Below are 21,273 nucleotides of genomic sequence, written 5' to 3'. Positions count from 1 at the left end.
AGTCTAGTCTTTGGAGAGGCATCCTCCTACCCTGATATTTTTGGAGTGCCCAGGGGTCTGCTATGTGTTACATGTTGAGTTGACAAACCAGTCTTTTGGTTATGGTCCCCGAAAGCCACCCGTCTTTTCTTTGGCTCCTTTGTATCCAGGTTGCTTTACCTCTGCCCTTGATGATGGTGTCCACTATGATGAAGCCACTGATGGGCCAAGAATATAGTCTCCTGATGCTGCGGAAGGGCCAGAGGTTTCCTTGATTGCTCTTTCTCCAAATCCTGCATGTAATAAATGACTGAGTCCTGTTGTCTCTTTCTAAAATACCTCCTGAGTTCATCCACTTCTCTCCCCACTCCTGCCATTTCTTTAGGTCAGTCACCATCCCCATTTGCCTACGGTAACTCTCACTGTTCTTGAATTGGTTCTCCAGAATATAGTCTCTGAAATGCAAATAATATGTTGCTGGCTTCATCTTCAGTGTCCCTGCCCCCTGCCTCCCCCCCCCCCCCCCATTGCCATTCATAAGGTCCAAACTCCTTACAGTGGCTGATGGAGCACTTTTCCTCTGCCTAAAACATCCTCCTCCCTTTTGACCTGGTTCCTGTTCTGTCTTGAGTTCTTCCTAGATCGTGTTCTCCAAGGAGTCTTGCCTGAGCCCTGAAGCCCTGTTGAGTAGGTTTCCTACTTGTGCCCATGGTACCCTGTACTTTATCCTTCAGAGCACTTGCTACATTACATGGTAACGAAGACAGTGTTCCCTCATTAGACTATAAGCTTATTTACATGTCTGTCCTCTGTATCTAATGCCATGCCTAACACCTATGTTAGTAATTAACATTTGTAAAGGATTTTTGCAATTTAAAAAGCATTTTCACGTGTAGTGCCTCATTAGCCCTTCTAACAACCCTACACAGTCGAAGTTATTACAAAGAAACAGAAGCGTCAATAGACTGACATTTGCCTAGACAAAGTAATGAGTTCTGGGACTACATTTGCAACTATAGTGACCATAATAGATTATGCTAATCTAGAAAAAAGGGAAATAGTTCACTCTTTTTTGTCTACTAGTTATGCTATTGTCGTATTTGCGAAGATCCCATCATTTCTTTTATCACTGATACAGCCTACGAAAGCTAATTTAGCTTATCTCGTTCAAGTTCACTTTGTATTAAGAATGCATTATTCTATTTCAGGGTGATTTTTCTTCACTTAAAAACATTCTTCACAATAAGGACCAACATTTTATAACAAGTGGGGTTTTTGGTTTTACTTTTTGCTTCTTTTATTGGGGTAGTCACCTTAGAGGTATGGCTTGCATTTTGAGTTCAGTTTGTGGTTCATTCAAAGCCATTTTCTCCTTAACTAAAATGTAATCCATAAGGAATGAATCCTAATGTTCCTCCTACATAATGAAGGTAGATGGCTGCATAGTGGCTTTTGGGGTTAGCTATTTTGGGGAACGTTTTCTACCTTTGGTGGTTTTTATTTTGGATATGTAAGAACTTCAGTTGTTTAAAAAAAAAAAAAAAAGGTCAAACTCAACTTCTGTGTTTTCTTCATGGTTTCCCAGGAGCTTCATTGTTAATCCCTTAGGATGTTTGTCTTTGAGTTATAATGTTCTTTTAAATGGTTTTTTTCTTAATTTTTAGTGTTTATTTATTTTTGAGAGACAGGCAGAGTGCAAGCACGGGAGGGACAGATAGAGACGGAGACACAGAATCCAAAGCAGGCTCCAGGCTCCAAGCTGTCAGCACAGAGCCTGACGCGGGGCTCTCACTCACAGACTATGAGATCATGACCTGAGCTGAAGTGGGATGTTTAACTGACTGAGCCACCCAGGTGCCCCTTTGAGTTATGAGTTATAGTGTTCTTTATCATCATATTGTTAACAGAGCAAGATTTCATGGGAATATAGTATAAATCTGGTCTTGGCTTTCAGCTCCGTGTTTCATTGTTCCTGTGTGAAATTATTTTGCACAGTCAAGTAATAGCTGTTTGGAGTCTTTTTGTGTGTGTGTGATTTATCAGTGTGTCCTTTCTTTCCACCAAACAGGTCGATGTCCGAAAATCCGCCCCCTCCATGGTTGATCGGCTTCAGAGGCAGATAATCATAGCTGACTGTCAGGTTTACCTGGCTGTGCTCTCATTTGTAAAACAAGAATTGTCAGGTACGCTGAAGCATTATTTTTAATGGCTTTCAAAATTCAGTGGACACAATCAGTAATGCCTCGCCCTTTATTTATTATTATTTTTTACAGTGCCTCATATTTCAGGCCTTGAAAATCCGTGGCGTTTCTTTGGGGCTTGATACTGATTTTTACTTAGGAAATTGAAACCACAAGTACTTAGTGTGTGTTTAGAGGTGTAGTTTTAGACTTGAAGTCAATGTTTCATCCTCTTGTCTCAAGATCATTCTGTCATAGAGAAATTACCAGTGCCAGTTTGATTGATAGATCATACTTTGTGAGAATCAAATTGTAATAACCTTTAAAGTGAAATATACCTGGTTTAAATTACATTTTTTAGGAAATTGTTATTGAAGGCCTGAATATGTACCAAATATGTCTAAGGAATATAAACTAATTTCTTAGTTTGTCCAAAACAGTTTTCCAGGATTCTGTAGCTTTGATATCTTGAGTGCTATAGACTCAAAATGAGTCTTTAACAGCTTCTGTAAGACTGTGTCTAATACAGATACCAATTCTTTTGTTTATGTGGTTATTGGTGTAATACTTCCAGGAGAAATTTGCTTCTTTGGTAGATAGGATTTACTTGGAAAAAAATGAAAATTCAAAAAGGAAATTAACTAAAACTCACAATCAGAAAAGTATTTCCTTCCAAACCTTAAATGAAGAAGGGTCTGTTGCTGATAAGTTATAACATACACTGTTCTTTCTAGACTGCCAGAATCAGTCTTTCTCTCCCTTCTCTCCCCCACTCCTTCCCTCCCTGCCTCCCTCCCTCCCTCTCTCTCCCCCCTCCCTCCCTCCCTCCCTCCATCTCATCCTTGAGGATGCTTTGTTTCCATTTGGCTCAAGTCAGAAGTGGAATTTAACTTTTATTTCGATCTCCAAAATTTGGACTTACTAGAATTTATCCTTCTTTTAAAATATGTTCTATGCTTGTACTTTGGCCTTTTGCTTTGGCTCAACTATCCTCTGTTTTTCTCTCTAATCTTCCTCTCAGGACTTGCGTAATACTTGTATGTTTGAGGGCTCAAAGCTCATGTGAAATACCTCTGAGACATCAATATACACTCCCCTCTCTGAAGCTCTACATTAATGTATATGTTAAGAGCAGCAGAATGGTCCAACTTCTTGGGTCAAGATAGGAGCTCTGGCATTTTCTGTGATCTTGTACTCTTTTTTTTTCTGACACTCAAGGACTTCTTAAGGGAGCTTATTTTAGCCATTAGCCATTGAGAAAATATCTTTTGAGAGAGAAGCTGAAATCAAATGTAGTACAGTGTTTGAGGAGTCAGGGTAGGGGGCATCTGGGAATTCTTTATGTTCTTACAACTCTTTGTCTGAAAGTATATATAAATATATATATAATATATATAAGTGATATATATGTAATATATACAAATAATAAATATAAATATATATATAATTTTAAAAGTAAGTGTATCTATCCTCATTTGCTCATTCATTGGTCTAGTCAGTAAGTAATTACTGAACATGTATGATGTGCTGAGCACTGTTACGTGAGTAGCACAAGCTATGCTTCCTGCCCTCTTGAAACTTAGAATCACCAAGTAGTGCTGTTTGCTTCTACAATTATCATTCTGGTTAAAAATTACTAGGGGTGCCTGGGTGGCTCAGTCGGTTAAGTGTCCCAACTCTTGATCTCAGCTCAGGTCTTGATCTCACAGTTTGTGGGTTTGAGCCCCGTGTCAGGCTCTGTGCTGGCAGTTCAGAGCCTGTTTAGGATTCTCCCTCTCCCTCTCTCTGCCCCTCCCCATTCATGCGTGCATGCTGTCTCTTTCTCTCTCCCAAAAATAAATAAACAAAATAATTACTAAACATGTTATAGAAAATTCAGAGAGTACAGAAGGGGAAAGAAGAAAGCAAGTCACTACATACCTTACCACTGGGAGAAATCACACTTTACTGCTAATGTTCCATGTTTTATATCTCTTTTACAAAATGAAATCTATAGTGCTTTATATCCTACTTTTCCTTATTAGATTGTATTTTACGTATTTTCCCTGTAACTCAGTTTCAAAATATTATATTAAATAATAACAGTTTTTCATATGATGTGCCATGATTTATTTAACCCATTCCTTTTGGACATTCAGGTGTTCTCTGCTTTGCCTTTTTTATTAGGTCAAACCTATTCTTATATTTTATTTTTTTATTAAAAAAATTTCTTTTTACATTTATTTTTGAGAGAGTGAGATAGAGTGTGAGTGGGGGAGAGGCAGAGATAGAAGGAGATACAGCTTCTGAAGCAGCCTCCAGGCTCTGAGCAAGCGGTCAGCACAGAGCCTGATGTGGGGCTTGAACCCATGAACCGTGAACTCATGACCTGAGCTGGAGTCAGACACGCAACTGACTGAACCACCCAGGCGCCCCTATATTTTATTAATAAACTATTTCTTTCACAAATTACCTTGTTAGCCTTTACCCATTCTCCTGATAAGTTGGTTTTAATCAATTAATATTTAATCCTATTTATCATAGATTTTTAACAGTGCTCTTGGTTTTTCCATATAATTTATTGAACAGATGCTGATATTGAAATAAAATTGATAGACATAAATGTGTATAGTGGTCTTTTGCTTTATGAATATCTTAGTATTTGTCAAGCAAACAACCAAAAATGCTCTTCCTTAGCCTTTCCTGAAACACACTGGGTTATTAAACTACAAAAAACCTACTTTGTTGGAATACATTTCTTAGAAAACATTTTTAATTTTTTTTTTTAATGTTTATTTATTTTTGAGACAGAGACAGAGCATGAACAGGGGAGGGTCAGAGAGAGGGAGACACAGAATCTGAAGCAGGCTCCAGGCTCTGAGCTGTCAGCACAGAGCCCGATGCGGGGCTCGAACCCACGGACTGTGAAATCATGACCTGAGCTGAAGTTGGACGCTTAACCGACTGAGCCACCCAGGTGCCCCTTAGAAAACATTTTTGATGGATGATTTTCTTGGGGAAAAGCTGTCTTTTTGGAGATGATAAGTGCTCCTCCCCCACCCCGAGTGGGTGGCGCAGAACTGGGTGGGGGGGGGTGCACTCACTCACCTGAGCTCCAGGTAGGGATGAGTCTGTGAATGTTTTGAGTTTGTGAATTTTTTTTTAATTTTTTTTTTTAACGTTTATTTATTTTTGAGACAGAGAGAGACAGAGCATGAATGGGGGAGGGGCAGAGAGAGAGGGAGACACAGAATCGGAAGCAGGCCCCAGGCTCTGGGCCATCAGCCCAGAGCCCGACGCCGGGCTCGAACTCAACAACCGCGAGATCGTGACCTGAGCCGAAGTCAGACGCTTAACCGACTGAGCCACCCAGGTGCCCCTATTCTTTTTCTTTTTTTAATTTTTTTTGAGTTTGTGAATTTTTAAATGCTTCATACTTTTAAAAGAACTCTTGGAGTGCCTGGGTGGCTTAGTTAAGCGTCTGACTCTTGTTTTCCCCTCAGGTCAAGATCTTGTGGGTTCTTTCTTCTCTCTCTGCCCCTCCCCTCCTCGCACCATCTCTGTCTCTCTCAAAATAAATTAAAAAAAAAAACTTTAAAAAAAAGTTTTAAAAAAGAGCTCTTGTGCCTTCTCTCATTTGAACTTCTTTATAATGAACTGCCCCCATCATCTCTCTTCATTTTATGTACTATTTTTTAAATATCTTTTTCATTAACTCTTATCCAGGGCTGCTTGCTTGCTAGCTTCCCCTCACCCCATATGCGTATGTTAACTACTTTCATAACAAAAAGAAGCTATATTTAAAATATGGTATTTGCCATCTTGTTTCGTTTACTTCCTTTTGGACTTGAGGGTAGGTCCTATGTCATACTCATTGTTGTATTCTTGGCATATCATATGCCCAATAAATTTTCCTCAAATGAGGGTTCTGCCTTTACTTCACAGGTGAGGTGGTGGAGGCTGATGATTTGGAGAAGGTTGAACAGTTGACACAGCTTTTTAGTGACAACAGGGCCAGGGCCTGAGCCAGTTGTTGCTTGTTTCATACCTGAATTCCTAGTCTTCTCACCATTTTGCCATCACCTTAGTTTGGTGACTTGTGCCTCGAGAGGCACAGAAATTTGGGTTTCTCATGGCCTTCTCCTCTATGCCCATGCTCCCTCACGCTTACACCCTGAGGTGCTAGCTCCTGGAGTCATGTGACAGTCTGCTGTTAACTGACATGCTTCTCCAGGCCACGTTCTCTGTGCTGCCATTGTAGCCATCCGTCTAAAATTTGTTACACCTGTGCTTTAAACACTCAGCCATTCTGCATCACCTATGAAGTAAAATCCAAATTGCTTCTTAAGGAGGCACTTATAAACCTACGTCCTTCCCAGCCTCCTTGCCTTCCCAGCCTCCTTGCCTTCCCAGCCTCCTTGCCTTCCCAGCCTCCTTGCCTTCCCAGCCTCCTTGCCTTCCCAGCCTCCTTGCCTTCCCAGCCTCCTTGCCTTCCCAGCCTCCTTGCCTTCCCAGCCTCCTTGCCTTCCCAGCCTCCTTGCCTTCCCAGCCTCCTTGCCTTCCCAGCCTCCTTGCCTTCCCAGCCTCCTTGCCTTCCCAGCACCGCGTGCCACTAAGCAGGGCTTCGTGTGCTTCCCTCAATGCCTTTTGCTGCCTCTTGCCTTCCTGTATACCACCCTCAGTTCAGATGCTCGCAGCCCCTTTCTTTTTCTCTTGCCTATCCAGGTACGTTCCAGGTCAGCCTCCTTCATGTTCTCCTTCTTCACGGACTCCATCATCTGCCCTTTGTTGTTCCACATGTATCCCGTGCATAGTCAGAGTGTTCATCATATGGCAGTACAAATTTTTATTTACATGCCTGCCCACGTATTTGACTGTAATCTCCTTGAGGGCAGCAACTATGTCTACCTGCTCTTCCCCCTCCCCCTTACCAACTATGAGTACCTACTATGCATTCCTCACTGTGGGGTGGTAAGTGCTAGGGCTCTAGAGATGAGTAGGAAGTAGCTCTTGCCCTGAGGGAGCTGGATGGTTTAGTAGGGGAGAAAGAGGAGGTTATAATTCATTCAGGATGATACTTTACTTGCTAGACATGTAAGTTAGTCACAGATTGGGTGAACAGGGTGTGAACAGCTCAGAAACTCTTCCTTGGAAGATCAGTGGAAGTTTGTTTTCTTCTCTCTGTCCTTGGCACCTGACATGGCACTGTTGCCTAGCAAATGGTGGGTGTATAATAATGTGAATTAAAGGAAGGGATGGAGGAGGGGTGATGCCATTCAGGAAAGAGGTGCAGGATATGGAGTCCCAGGAAGAGTTGAGATTGGAAAAGTGTGTCCTTTAGAAGTGAAAACAAAACCATTGTTCTTCCAAAGTGTGTTATGTGGGTCACAAAAAAGGGTCAGCCTGAAGTGACCTTTCATTATAGGGTTGACCAGCCTCATCTGGGGCAAGTGAACAAACAGAATGCTATGGTAGGAGATCCCATCGGATACAGTCTCCTGCTTGAAAAATCTGTAAAACTTATCCCAACATCAATTAGTATAACTTCGTATTTTCACTCTCCAGAAGACTCTAGCCCTTTCCTGGGAAGGACTCCCATTTCCTCCCATTTCTCGCACCCCCCCCCCACACCTGGATAGAGTTAAGGCTTTCCATTAACGGGAACAGAGTTTCCTCTCTCCCCTGCATCTCCCAGCTGATTGAGGCTGGCCTTCAAGGGGGAGGGCAAATGGTCTGTGGTTTTCTTGCTCTCTTTGCCTTCCGTCAAAAGCATAGATAGCGATGGCTGAATGATTTATATTTGACCTTTCAAGGAGCCATATGGAAGGCTGTGTAGGGTGTGGGGTTCGTGAATACTGTTTCTCTGCCTGCTGGGAAAACGTGTGCTCATGAGCTGCCTTGCTACACCATCAAGGCAACTGAGGGTGCTTCCTGCAGGAGCTGCATGGAACACAGGGCCGGCTCTCCTGATCCTCACTCAGCCTTTGTTCTGTGGTTGACGGCATCAGGCTGTGCTCAGACGTTTTGGTCGCAGCACTTGGGACAGGGAAGTAGGGTGAGAGTCCTGGGGAACCTGTTTCCCTGCCACATTGAGCTTAGAAAGTAGCAAAAACCGTATCTTTCTGTGTGCGTATGAACTTTGTTTTGCACAAATTATAGCCTTTGACTTAGTAAAAACTTTGGGTTCTGTTTACTTGGCTCAAATTAGAAGCTTTAAAGCTTGTTACTACAGATTTTAACATGTGCTTTTAAACATTGGCACCTAAACGCCTCTCTTAGGTAAGAGATTAAAGACCTGTGGAATTACATTATTATTTTATAAAAATAGGGTTTTTACCTGGTCAGTTTTTAACTGAGTCTGTGCAGTTGGCATTGATGGGTTTTGCCATTTGTTTCCATTGCTACCCCTCCTTTGCTATGATTCTTCACCTGAGATCTGGATTGCTACAATGTGTTTCCTAACACTGGTAGTCCCCTCAACCCCAGTCTTAGAAATTGCCTGCTTCTCCTGGTGCAGGTGACCATTCCTCAGCTGGACGTCAGGGGACCCCGCCCCACCAAGCTGAGCACACCCTCCCTGTGTCCCCCGTTTCACTCTGCCTCTGAACAGCCTGTCCACCTGCTCTGTCATATTCACACTCCTGTAGCTGTTTCCTGGAATGCTGGCGTTCCCTGGATGGAAGCTGTGCTTCCTGAATGAAGCTCCAGCAGCCTGGAAATACAGGATAAAATGGAATGAAACTTGGTCCATAAAATTTCCAGTTAGGCCCAGAGGTAGGAGGCAGTAAAGTTTTCTACTGGAATCCCGCAATACTTATTCCGCACTAACTCGTTTATATATTTGCTGCATAGAAAACTTTAGTGACAAAAAGGAAATAAAAAAGAATAATTCACCCATCAACTCAACATTATTTGTTTTCATTTTTCTATGTATAACCCAGTGGAGTGTATATACAAACATATATGTAGAGAGATAGTCTTAATGTTATACACTTATTTTTTTTTTCATTTTTTTTCAGTTTTATAATGGACAGTTGGAGAGCTGAGATTATGGCTTATGGTTCTTTTGTATCCTTCCATTGCCAAGCACAGTCTTAGGCATGTAATGGGAACTTAATAGCTAGTTATTATTTTTAGGGTTTTGCAAGTTTTCTTTTTTTCATTTTTTAAAATGTTTATATTTTGAGAGAGCACAAGCAGAGAAGGGGCAGAGAGAGGGAACTAGAGGATCCCAAGCAGGCTCTGTGCTGACAGCAGCGAGCCCGATACAGGGCTCAGTCTCACAAACCGTGAGATCATGAACTGAGAGCCAAAGCCGTATGCTCAACTGACTGAGCCCCTCAGGTGCCCCTCTTTTTTCATTCTTTAAATCTGTAGCCAATATTTATTCTATCCCAATTGGCTTTTGTGTTCTTAAGAATATATGTTTCCTTCTTTTTCATTTTTCTGTTCAACCTTTGGCATTTTGGATCATAACTGAGTGTCATATTGTTTGTGGGTGTGTTACCCTAGAAGTTTAAGGGTTTTCTCAGACCTTTTGTTTTCCTACAGTACTTCCATTCACAGAAAAGTCAGTGTGCCTCCTCTTAAAGGTGCCATCTGTATCTTCTTTCTCTTTGGTTGTCCTAGAACTGTGCCTGAAATGTAATATTTGCTCAGTAAATGTTTTTGTTCATTTGAACTAAACGAAAGTTGTTTCAAACATGTATTACTTTTATAAAGTTATAAAAATCATTCTCTTTTTAAAAAAAAAACCTTTTGTTTTGCTTGTTCATCCTATCTTAACGATATTCTTTTCAGTGGACTTAGTCTACAAGACATTAACAAATCCAGAACTTGGAACTTGTCCTATGATTGTGTTTTCAATTGTGATCCCTTAGGAGATATGGTCATCATTTATCAGAAATTGATACATTTAAGTAAAATACTAGTTTGATTAAATATCAGCTTGATTACATGAATTGGGGGTCCTTAAGACCATCAGGTGCAGTGATTTGCCAGGACTCAGTATGTGATCATGCTCATGGCTATGATTTGTTACAGCAAAGGATACAAAGCAAAAGAGCAAAGGGAAAAGATGGATGGGATGGAATCCAGGAAAAATTGGGCCAAAGTGACCAAAATTTTCTCCCAGTGGAGTTGCATGCTTAAATCTCTGGGCAATGAGTTTTGTTATCAGCTGGGAAGCTTGTTAGAGACACAGCACCCAGAGTTTTTGTTGGGGGCTGACCATGTATAGATACAATCTGCCTTGCACATAGCCAAATTCCAGACTCCCAGGGGAAAGCAGGTGTTCAGCATGAAACATACTCTTTGTATAAGCAGGGTAGGCACAGTGAGCCACTCTTACCAGTTCTAGGGATGCTGGGAACTCTCCCAAGTCAATTTCATAGACCCTAGCCAAAGGCCAGTCTTGTAAACAGGCCTCTCAAAGGATAGCAGTAGGCCTGCTCCCGTAACTCTTTTCTGTATGTACCATATGTTCTTCGATCACTTTCAATGCAGGGATTAGACTTTGTAAATCAGCTTTTATGTTCTGTATTTTTTGTAATTTAAAAATAATGTTGACAAACTTCTTTTTCTGCTATTCTAAAGGGCCTGAAAGCCTGGGGCAGTTCATGTTGTCTTCCATTTGTGCATTGGGGTCAGATTATCAGTGCCATATTGGTAACAGTGCTGAGTGATTAAACTCTTTTCTGGAGAAAATTCCTTACAGAAGACCTTTCCCCCCAAATATGGTGGTGATACACTCAGATAAGCACCGATAAGTCGACTGCTCCTTCCTTTCCTCATCAGAAGGTGTAAATGTTCACAGAAGGAGAGGGTGAGGCAGGACCTGTGGGCTTGTCTGAGAGGGGTCAGCTGGGCATGGAACTGGGTAGCGACTGTGAGAACTATGTTAAAAATTGGCCCAACAAGAAATAATGAAAATGCCTTTAAAAATAACATCTTTTCACCTCCTCTATGAAGTAGCTTCTTTTTTGCCACCTTCCTTCACTGGATTGGTCTAGATCTAGGCTGGGCAGTGGGTGGAGTGTCTTAGTCCTAGACCAAATAATGCCCTCCTAGTGAGGAGTGAGTGGTTAAGGCCCACACAGCAGGCATTAGGTAGAGATGAATGGGGGATTCTTTGCATTTCTGCATTGAACACTGATGACTTACACGTTAATGAACTGGCCGTTTGTTCACCCAGTAAGTATAAATTAATCCTTTTTGTTTGCTTGTTTTAGTTTTGGCGAGTTGCCATGCTTGGTGTACTTTTAGCAGTGAATTCAACTTAAAACTTGCTCTTTAGGAAGAAAGAAGCACAGGGTAGACAAACGCAGGCGTTATAAGAGAGGTTTATCAGCAAAGTGCATGGTAGTTCAGAAACACGTGGAGATTCATGTTTCACAGAACATACAGAACAAAAGTCAGATTCAAGTGACGCTTGCATGCTGGCGTTAATGCATTTATTTCATTCAGTGTGCATAATATACCACGTCCCAGCTCGTGTGTGAGAGAGGGGCCTGATAGGACGGTGAACAAAAAAAATACATGGTTCTTGCTAAGTGGTCATTCAGTGTAGTAAGGGAAATCAGACAAATAAGGAATTGAAGCCCTGTGAAGAGAACAAGGTGCAATGAGAGATGATCATTTTTATTTTTTAAATTTTTGCTTGAATTTCAGGTCCTTCTTCAATCTCCTTTATTAATAAAGGAAAATTATTTTGAATGCTTATTTACTTCTTTTAATGCTTTTCTCCCCTTCTCTATAGCCTATATAAAAGGTGGGTGGATCCTTAGGAAAGCCTGGAAGATTTACAATAAATGCTATCTGGACATCAATGCCCTCCAGGAGCTGTATCAGAAGAAGCTAACTGAAGAGCCCTTGACTTCTGATGCTGCAAATGATAATCACATTGTGGCTGAAGGGGTGTCTGAGGAGTCTCTAAACAGACTGAAAGGTGCTGTTAGCTTTGGATATGGCCTTTTTCACCTTTGCATATCCATGGTGCCCCCCAACCTGCTCAAAATCATCAACCTGCTGGGTTTTCCTGGAGACCGCCTGCAAGGGCTTTCTTCACTGATGTATGCAAGCGAAAGTAAGGACATGAAGGCCCCTTTAGCTACGTGAGTAGCTGTATTGCAATGCTTTGGTAGATAATATAGTGTTGAAAGTAAGTAAACGACAATCAAAGCCTTTAAAGGAAACTTCAGGTAAATTGGTTGGTTGACACAATGCCACGCCTTATGCCTTTTAACGCAATGCCGAGAACTGTGTCTTTGGTGGTGTTTATAAGCTGACTTTCTAGAGAGAGGACACTGTTCTTGACTCTCATGAATCCTGTATTTTAAACAGGTAAAGCAACCACATTTTTCAACCGCAGATGATTTTATAAGCAGTTTCTGTGACCTTGACCAGAGTCACTGAGATTCATGACCCTGATTTTTGAATTTTTAAGGAATACGAATTTGATAACTTTCCTGTGATTCTGAAATTTTTATTATTACCTAGAGAATCCTGATATTGGGTCATTTTCTTTGATGATTCTGGTTGGTCCAGTGGTCTCTCTCATGTGGCTTGGATATTTTGTGCTAGTCAACTAAATCGAGTCCTGTTAATCTGAGTCCTGTTAGTCGAAACTGAAATGACAGTTACTGAAACAGGAGAGTGTGGAGAGAAGCTGATAAAACTATCCAGAGCGAGGATTCACCCATTCCTCCATCAGTTAAAAAACAATGTGGTTTTTTTTTTTTTCAGTCTGGTAAATATTCACCATTTGCAATTTGAGTAATTTTACCAGACACTAGATGCCCTTTGACATTTTTCAAAAAATGTTAATATCACAGAGAGCTCTGTTTATATTATCGATATTGAGGAATTTGGATATTCAGTCTTAATTGGTGGCTATTAAAAATATCATTAAATTTTCATTTCAAAAATATGTTTGTTCCTCCCCAAAGTCATTAAATTACATAAACTGTGGTATTTTATTGATTTGATGTAATAGTTTTGTAACTTGTGATAATTTGTCTATATCTTAATATTTTCTGGAAAGAAATGAATTAGTAATGTAAATTCGTCTGATCTCCAGAAGAGAACTGATTTTATAAACATGCTAGAAGCACACATTTACATAAAAATATTTGATGTGTTAGTGAAACATTTTTGTCTGTTCACTAAAGATCCTAACAAATCTGTTTTATTTACCTAGTTTATTTAACGTGTTATTTTTCTTGAAAGGAGGAGTATGAAATAAGGGAATTTTAAATGATTATTCTTCAAATTGAGCCTTCTCAAAGGCCAGAGAAAGAGCCCTTTTTCTGGTTCTCTCACTTACTTTAATACATTTTAGTAAAATTTGTGTCTGTGGTTCCCATATTTAAATTTGGATTCTGAGGCTTACACTCTAACTTTGTGAACACAGGAGAAAACTACATTTTTCTTTTGCAAAAAAGTATTACCTTTATTATGAGGGGACAGTAAATTCATGGTAACCAGTTCGTCTTTCTAATTTGTGTGCTGATGAGTGAAGTGTAGAAATCAGAGCTTTATCTCAGTCCATACCTTCAGAGAGCCATCTGGAAGCCTCAGCAGAGCTAAATGCTTTTATCCTATTATTCTCCTCTCACCCGATGGGCATATGCTGATGTATAAGCTGCGCCAAAGTTAGTTTTCCAAATATTGGTAAGATTAAAATGGGGGAAAATACTCTGATTTACTTATTCAAAGACTTTTGGAAGGAGTGTGTATTAGAAGAGCACATACTGAGTTTTGACAAAGTAGAAGCTCTGTAAGAAAAGCCTTGCTCAATCTTTCTCTCCCTCTTCCTTTAGATTAGCTCTGCTCTGGTATCATACTGTGGTCCGCCCATTTTTTGCCTTGGATGGCAGTGATAACAAAGCAGGCCTGGATGAAGCGAAGGAAATTCTTCTCAAAAAAGAAGCTGCTTATCCAAATTCTTCCCTCTTCATGTTTTTCAAGGGACGTATACAACGATTAGAGGTACTGTGCCTTCCTCATATTTTTAAATAAAGCCTTCTGTGGATCAAATCTGTAATTCTCACTCCGTGCTAGTATCTAAAGGAGGCAAATGCCATTGGGCGAAGGAACGTTTTGTTCTTGTGCTTTTCAGTTGCATCGTTGCTACAAAAGCCTCTTCCAGGAACCCAGGATGTTAGTCAGTAACCTTCTGTTTCAGGAGGTGGGAGAGGCAGGGGTGACGAGATTGGTGTACTCTAAGCCAGAGGCATAGGAACATTAGCAAATGTCTCAGTTGAAGAACACAATATACGATTATTTTTTTTCCTTTTCTGGAGTTACTAATAATCTGTTTCTAAATTTTCATCTTGGTTAACAATTGATTTATACACGTTATTGCCTGAAATGTCAAGGACACCATCAGCTTTGAAACGGTAGTAGCTTTTATTACTTTTTCATGGGCTTCATTTGGCCAAGCCCTGTGCCAGGCGCTTTATACAGGATACCCATTTAATCCTGAGTAACCCTATGACATAGACACAAAGTCACCTCTTTTTTTAAGTTTATTTATTTATTTTTGAGAGAGAGAGAGCGAGCTAGCGCATGAGTGGGGAGTGGGGCAGAGAGAGAATCCCTAGCTGTCAGCACGGAGCCTGCTGTGGGGCTTAAACTCACTAACCATGAGATCATAACCTGAGCCAAAACCAAGAGTCAGATGCTTAACCAACTGAGCCACCCAGGTGCCTCTGGACCTCTCCCCCTTCCCCCCTCCCCAATCTGCTTGCTTGCGGACATGAAGATTTGAAGAAAAAGAAAAGTATAAGAAAAAAATCATATGAAAGAAGGTGGCTGTTATGCCAGGTGCACCAACAGCTAATAGAGAATATTGCGAGATTCTAACAACCTCCATCTTCCAGTTAACCGGGTGCCCGGCAGCAACACAGTTAATTCTAGTCGTCAGCCTCCTGCAAACCCGCTGTGAGTGCTTTTGAAGATTTTTGCTCACGAAGAAGGCTTTTGTGAGCGCAGGGATGATTTGTTTACTGATATTTTTTGTTGGCAACTGAGTGTATATTGTTTCCTTTCCCTCGTGAGGTGCCTCCTTAAATCTGAGGACTCCTCATCTTTACATATGGAAGTTGTATTTTAGAGATAGTACTGATAATTTATAATTGGAACCTAGTACATACAGAAAGCACAGCAGGATCTGAATTATTTAAACCTGTGTCTGAATTGTTTTTTTCTCATTATCTTGCAACTGTTTTTCTTTGCATTCAGGCTCATAAACGTTCAGTTATGTTTCTCCTTTTTCTTGCTGTCTTAGCAACATAGTTGTGATCAGTTTCTTATGCAGTCTGCTCTTTTGGTTAGCGTTCTTTTAAGCTCAGCGTTATGGTCTTACATGTAGGGAAGGATGTTCAGTTTATTAAAGTTTCTGTGCTCCCTTGGGTTTGTGCAAGAGGAAATAACCTATATAAGGAAATTTTAAATCAACGAAGCCTTCTCACCGCAGTGACCATTTCTGAAATGAGAGTTGCGTTACAAGGTCAGTGCTTCCTTAAATGTCCAATTCTTAAAGGGCAGGCATTACTCATTTTGAATAACTGAACATGTTGATACTAGGTTCAGTGTTGAGCAGATTTGCTGCCTGGGACGAGAGCCTGAATTTATGATTATGTGCAACACAGCATAAGGCACCTTAGCATTGGGCATTTATTAGAATTCTCTCTTTACTCCCCACGTTAAATGAATGCTCTAAATTGGGTCTTAAAGGTGTCAAATAGAAACGTAAAACAAGGGTTTGTATCTTAAGCTTGCGATTTTAGTCAATTTTTTATTTCAAACAAAAATGCCTAACTTTTAGCTAAACTGGTAACTCCCCCCCCCCCCAAATACTTAATTTGGCATGGTTTTAGTTTGTGCCACAATTCATTCCTATTAGGGACTGAGTGGATGTTAAAAGCAAGTGGTTATTCACTACTGTTGGGATGATTCTAGCAATGAGGAGGCCATAGCGTCGTCAGAGGACCGTTCTGAATACAGTATGGGGAGGTACACAGTTGGCATTATGGTTCTTAGCAGGCATTCAGGCTCTTTCGGGGGCGGGGGTGGGGTGGAGAATTGTCATCTGGTGTGGGCGGTGGATATTAGGACTACTTCACCGTGAGGCAGCTTGCTTACCGGACTGATCCTTGGTTTTCAGAAAAAAGACTAAAAGATGTTTCTGCCTCTGATTAGTCAGGCTGTAGCGTCAGGGCCAAGGGGATGTGCTGGTTTTTCTGTTTGGCCCTTCCCAAGGGCCCAGAAGGAAGGATTTGGGGGATTTGGGGGATTCTGAGGTAACTTGGACTATTAATGGTATTCTCCCAGTGCCCAGACACAAGCATTTCATTTACCTTCCCAAGTGACCATGAGGAAGCTGGTTGGGGTAGGGTTGGGGGCACGGACTCCTTTGTTTGCAGATGTGGGACTGCCCAGAGGGGCTGTTACAGCTCCTGCAGAGGCTTTTGTAAGGCCTCTAAGGCCTCAAACTGGTTTATGGAAACAGGGGGCCCCGCTGACAAATGTGCTTGCAAAGAACATGTTGGTTTTTTTCTTGTTTTTTGGTTTGTTTTTTTTTAATTTTTAGTAAGCATTTAGGTTAGAGATAGGACCCCTGAGATCTTTTTGTCAACAAACACTCAGAGAACATGGTGTGCGAGCTTTAACCTCGCAGATGCAGCATATGACACTCAGTTTCTTCAGTGAGTCAGTCTACATAATTGGAACAGCTGCTTTTGTGTCAGCTTGCTGTCCTACAGGGTGACTAGCTCAGTATGTGCTGGTTAGTTTATTTTCTGTACGCATTCTTTTCAAATCCTGTGCCCTTGCCCACTTTCTGTTTAATTTCATGAACAACTTTTTACATCCTCTGGGACAATTTGGAATCCGTCTGGGAGGATGTTTTTTGACAGAGCCACCCCATCCTGTCACTTGATAACCCTTGCCATGGTGGTTTTGTTATTTCCTGTTGTTAGGGCCCAACTTGACCTAGCAGGTGGTCAAGTGAGGTGGTTATGTGAGGTGCATTTGCACCCCAGGATGGAGCATACCCTGTGCTAAAGGTACTGCTGCTAAAGCACGAGTCTCTGCAGAGAGAATTTTGTCTCTTTACTGCCTTGGCTTCTCCCCACTGTATGTCTGTATACTCCCACCTCCTACCTTTCCACCCTCTTGTGTTCTCATTACCTGTCCAGTTCCTGTTGACCTCTCCCGTGTGACTTGTCATGTTGCTGGGAGGCATAACTGGGTTCCTGTGGTACTTAGCATGGGATAAACGATATATAACTAGCGTGTGATGGGTTTTATTCTTACTGAGGCTTAAGCCTGGGAAGTAGGGTTATCAAATTTCTTACTTTTTTTTCTTTTTAGGAGAAAAAAAAAATGTTTTGGTGTCAGTAAAAGCCAACCCATGATTGGCAAAGTGGGTGGCATGTAGCTAGAGGGGCCACAGGTCCTATACAGTATCTATATATTTACCTATATTTCCCCGATTCTCCATACTGCAAGCAGCTATTAGGGAAATGGTCCCAGATGTTGTATAGGAATCTCAATTTTAAAATGTGAATTTATATAGTTTTGAATTTTTGTACTCCCATGAGTTTTTACCCAGGTAAACCAGGTATGGTACTGATAAGTCTATTAAGCATACAAGTGATTAATGAGTATTTTTTTTTTTTGGTTGTTTAAAAAGTTATCAGGGACAAGCCTACATTTTAATCACTTATTTTTATTTCTCTCTGGTCCTCTTTTTTTCCCCGTAAATAATAGATTTCCTCCCCTTCAGTTTTAACCATCTACTTAGTATGTAATATATACATGTATTTGGTTTTACATGCATACACTTTCATTACACACTTTATATCATGTGACTGTTTAGTGATCAAACTAAGTTGTAATACCTAAACTAATGAAAGTTGATAAACATTCTAATGAGGTTGTTATTATGCACGCATTTTGAGAACTCTTATTTTGAAACTGTTTTCTAAGCTGATACTCCTACTTTTTGAATAGATGAGTCCATTGATCAATGAGACTGATGTCTTGTCTTTGTTAAGAAAAAGCTGGTTATCAAAGACTGCCTGCTTCTCTTGTGTGGCACGTAAGCCTATTTCTGAAACCAGTTCTGAAAAAGAAGATGCAAAATGTCTTCACGATTAGAGTAAGAGGTTATCCTCCTAAGGAAGGTGCAGAATCAGATATTTAAATTCTGATGTGCTGGTTGGAGAAGTACAGCTCTAAAGAAATGAATTGAATAAATGAGGTAAAATGCAACTGGATTGAAGTGATGTCTCTGTGGGGCACCTGGGTGGCTCAGTTGGTTAAGCGTCCGACTTCAGCTCAGGTCATGATGTCGCGGTTTGTGGGTTTGGGCCCCGCGTCAGGCTCTGTGCTGACAGTTCAGAGCCTGGAGCCTGCTTCATAATCTGTCTCCCTCTCTCTCTGCCCCTCCCGGCTCATTCTCTTCCTCTCTCTCTCAAAAATAAATAAGAACATTAAATTTTTTAAAAAAGAAATGAAGTCCCTGAAAACCATAAAAGACTCTTAAATAAAGAGAACAAACTGAGGGTTGAGGCAAGGGTGTTGGGTGGGTGAGATGGGCTAAACAGGTGATGGGCATTAAGGAAGGCACTTGTTGGGATGAGCACTGGGTGTTCTGTGTAAGTGATGAATCACTAAATTCTATTCCTGAAATCATTATTATGCTGTATGTTAACCAACTTGGATTTAAATTAAAAAAAAAATATTGTAGCCATGGGGAAAAAAAAGAAATTAAGTCTCTGATTATGGCAGGGGGTACCCAGATCAACAGGCATGAGCCGCTGTGCTCCTCAGGCTCAACCTGGTCCCCACTTGACTGTAGGTGCCACTCAGACGATTAGCCATTACAGTACTGCTTCACGAGGACAAAGGGAAGGAAGTTTGTGCGAGGCCTGGAGACCACACTGAAAAAGTTACAATGAACTTTACCTTTCATATGTGTGCGAATGTCCCCTGATCATCTCCTCTTTCTCTGACTTGAAGCTGCCTTGTTTGTTCTGGCAAACACCGCCCCCTCACTACAGTCTGCTCCCCTGTTTTGTACTTCCCTTCCCGCCTCTCCTCTCCCTTCTGAGAATGATAGGATGTGGTTTCTTTACCCTGAACGGTGTCTGTAGGGACTTGCTTTGACGGTTGACCTTCGCTTCACCATGTTCATGTCACCCCCCGTCCCATCTCCTTCTCAGGCAGTCAGGGTTTTCTTATCCTTATTTTCTACTAGCTGTGAAGTTCTGGGTGAAAGGCTTGGACACATCTACACCAGCGTGTGTTCTGTCTGGGGACTTGCTTTCTGCTCATTATTTTAGGTGACTTCAGTTGTCTGAGGTACCTTTTAAAAATTGTAGTGCTTCTGTCTGTATTTTTATTAAGATGAAAGGACATTTTTCACTGGTGCTCCCCGGAATAAGTGGGAGGGCTGTGTTGCTTTTTAGCCCACCAGTTCATGATTGGGACAGGGACAGAAAAGTGGAGGTCAGTCCCTTTTGGTGGTGAATTTATCAGCTAGAGAAAAGAGACGGGAGGCCTGCAGGGGTCACAGAGAGCAGAGGCCAGGTGGAAGTGGCAAACACCACAGAGGGTCTTTGCCTGAGCTCTCTTCTCTCGGGCATGTTGACATTAGTGGAGCTGTTTGGTAGCAGTGTTCTTTGCATCTGTCAAAGAGCAAGCCTGCCTCTCGTATTTGAACAGCATGCCTTGTCGGCATGATGTAATGTTGTTATTTATAGCATCAGGAAAAAAGCAATGCAGGAAGAGAAATAATTCCCTGAAGTTCTGTTCATTGTAGTCTTCTCTTCACCATCCTACAAGGTTCTCTTTATCATTTCAGGCGCCAAAAAATAGGGTTGCCATTTATTCTTAGAAGAACACAAAATGAGAGATTGGTTCAAGCTGGTGTGGGAGAGAGGGGGGATATATTTGTCTCCACTTTCCAGTGAGATAAACATGTATCATGTGGTTTAATAACTCTGTGCACTTTGAAATAAGAGGGTAGTAACCCAAATTGCTAATAGGTTAAATAGATTTGCTCTTCTTTCAGCTCCATCATTACAGGCTGTTGGACTGACAAGCAAGTAGAAGGTTAATGATCTTTATCCCTAAGCTCACTAAGTGTGCATAAGAGGATGAGCTTTCCCTTGCCTGCATTAGCCCTGGTCCTAGGGGTAGGAGTTCAGTGCACAGTCTGTTGTTAGGTGTCCTTGATAACAGAATTGCTAAACCGATTCGGCTACTCAGCAGTATTAATGTTGAATCACAGATAATAAGTGGGTTGTCACTCATGTCCTCTTGTGTGCTAAAGGTGACAAGGAAGACCTCTCCTTTTAAAACATATACATAATAGTTTAAGATGTTAGGGCACTTGGGTGTCTCAGTCGGGTAAGGCTCAAGTCATGATCTCCTGGTCCATGGGTTGGAGCCCTGCATCAGGCTCTGTGCTGACAGCTTGGAGCCTGGAGCCTGCTTTGGATTCTCTGCTCCTACCCCGCTCCTGTTCTGTCTCTAAAAATAAATAAAGGTTAAAAAAAAAAAAAGATGTTAGGCAACTCCGTAAAAATAACCCAGTGATACTTACATTTTAAGCTGTTTTGCTTCCAGTTATTTTGTGATCTTTAGTACACACATGAGACTTGATGCAGTTTTGTTTACAAATCTTCCATATTTTAACATGTTTTTATAATTAATTGGCATGCAGAATATTTAGATTTCCATTTTGTTAATAATTTGACATTTCCTTTCGTTGGGAAACTGCTGGGATATTTGATTATTGTTGTTTCTCTATTTACCAGTATCTCACTCTGATAGTGCTGCAGTAACTAGCATATTTTTCCTTTTTTTTTTTTTTTTGAGTTATTTCTTTGGATTATAGCTCCAGTGGTGTCGTTATTAGAATCAGAGTATGAATGGTTCCGTAGCTCCTGCTAGATGAGAGATTATACTCAAATAGTGGGCCAGAGTATGATCATTCATTATTTTGTGCATGGTATCAGCAGCATGTTCCATTGCATAGTTTTCTTTTTATTTCCATAATGATGCAGTTTAAAGATCGTAAAATATTGCTGATAAGACTTCTCATGTTCATGTATCAGAAGAC

General features: G+C 41.0%; 1 protein-coding gene across 1 annotated transcript in view; it reads left to right on the top strand.

Annotated features, from left to right (window-relative positions):
- Window positions 1–21,273, top strand: part of TTC39C (tetratricopeptide repeat domain 39C) — a 107,679-nt gene that overhangs the window by 49,271 nt on the left and 37,135 nt on the right. The window contains exons 4-6 of the mRNA XM_047086913.1: window positions 2,048–2,162; window positions 11,896–12,250; window positions 13,958–14,126. Coding sequence (XP_046942869.1) covers window positions 2,048–2,162; window positions 11,896–12,250; window positions 13,958–14,126 — 639 coding nt within the window. The remainder of the gene's footprint in view (window positions 1–2,047; window positions 2,163–11,895; window positions 12,251–13,957; window positions 14,127–21,273) is intronic.

The sequence above is a fragment of the Lynx rufus genome, unplaced genomic scaffold (assembly GCF_022079265.1).
Source record: "Lynx rufus isolate CCGP_SWC_20201006 ecotype Redwood Valley unplaced genomic scaffold, mLynRuf1.p SCAF_22, whole genome shotgun sequence".
Classification (NCBI taxonomy): domain Eukaryota; kingdom Metazoa; phylum Chordata; class Mammalia; order Carnivora; family Felidae; genus Lynx; species Lynx rufus.
The sequence above is the reverse complement of the archived record's forward strand: the minus strand, read 5'-3'. Positions and strand labels throughout refer to the sequence as shown.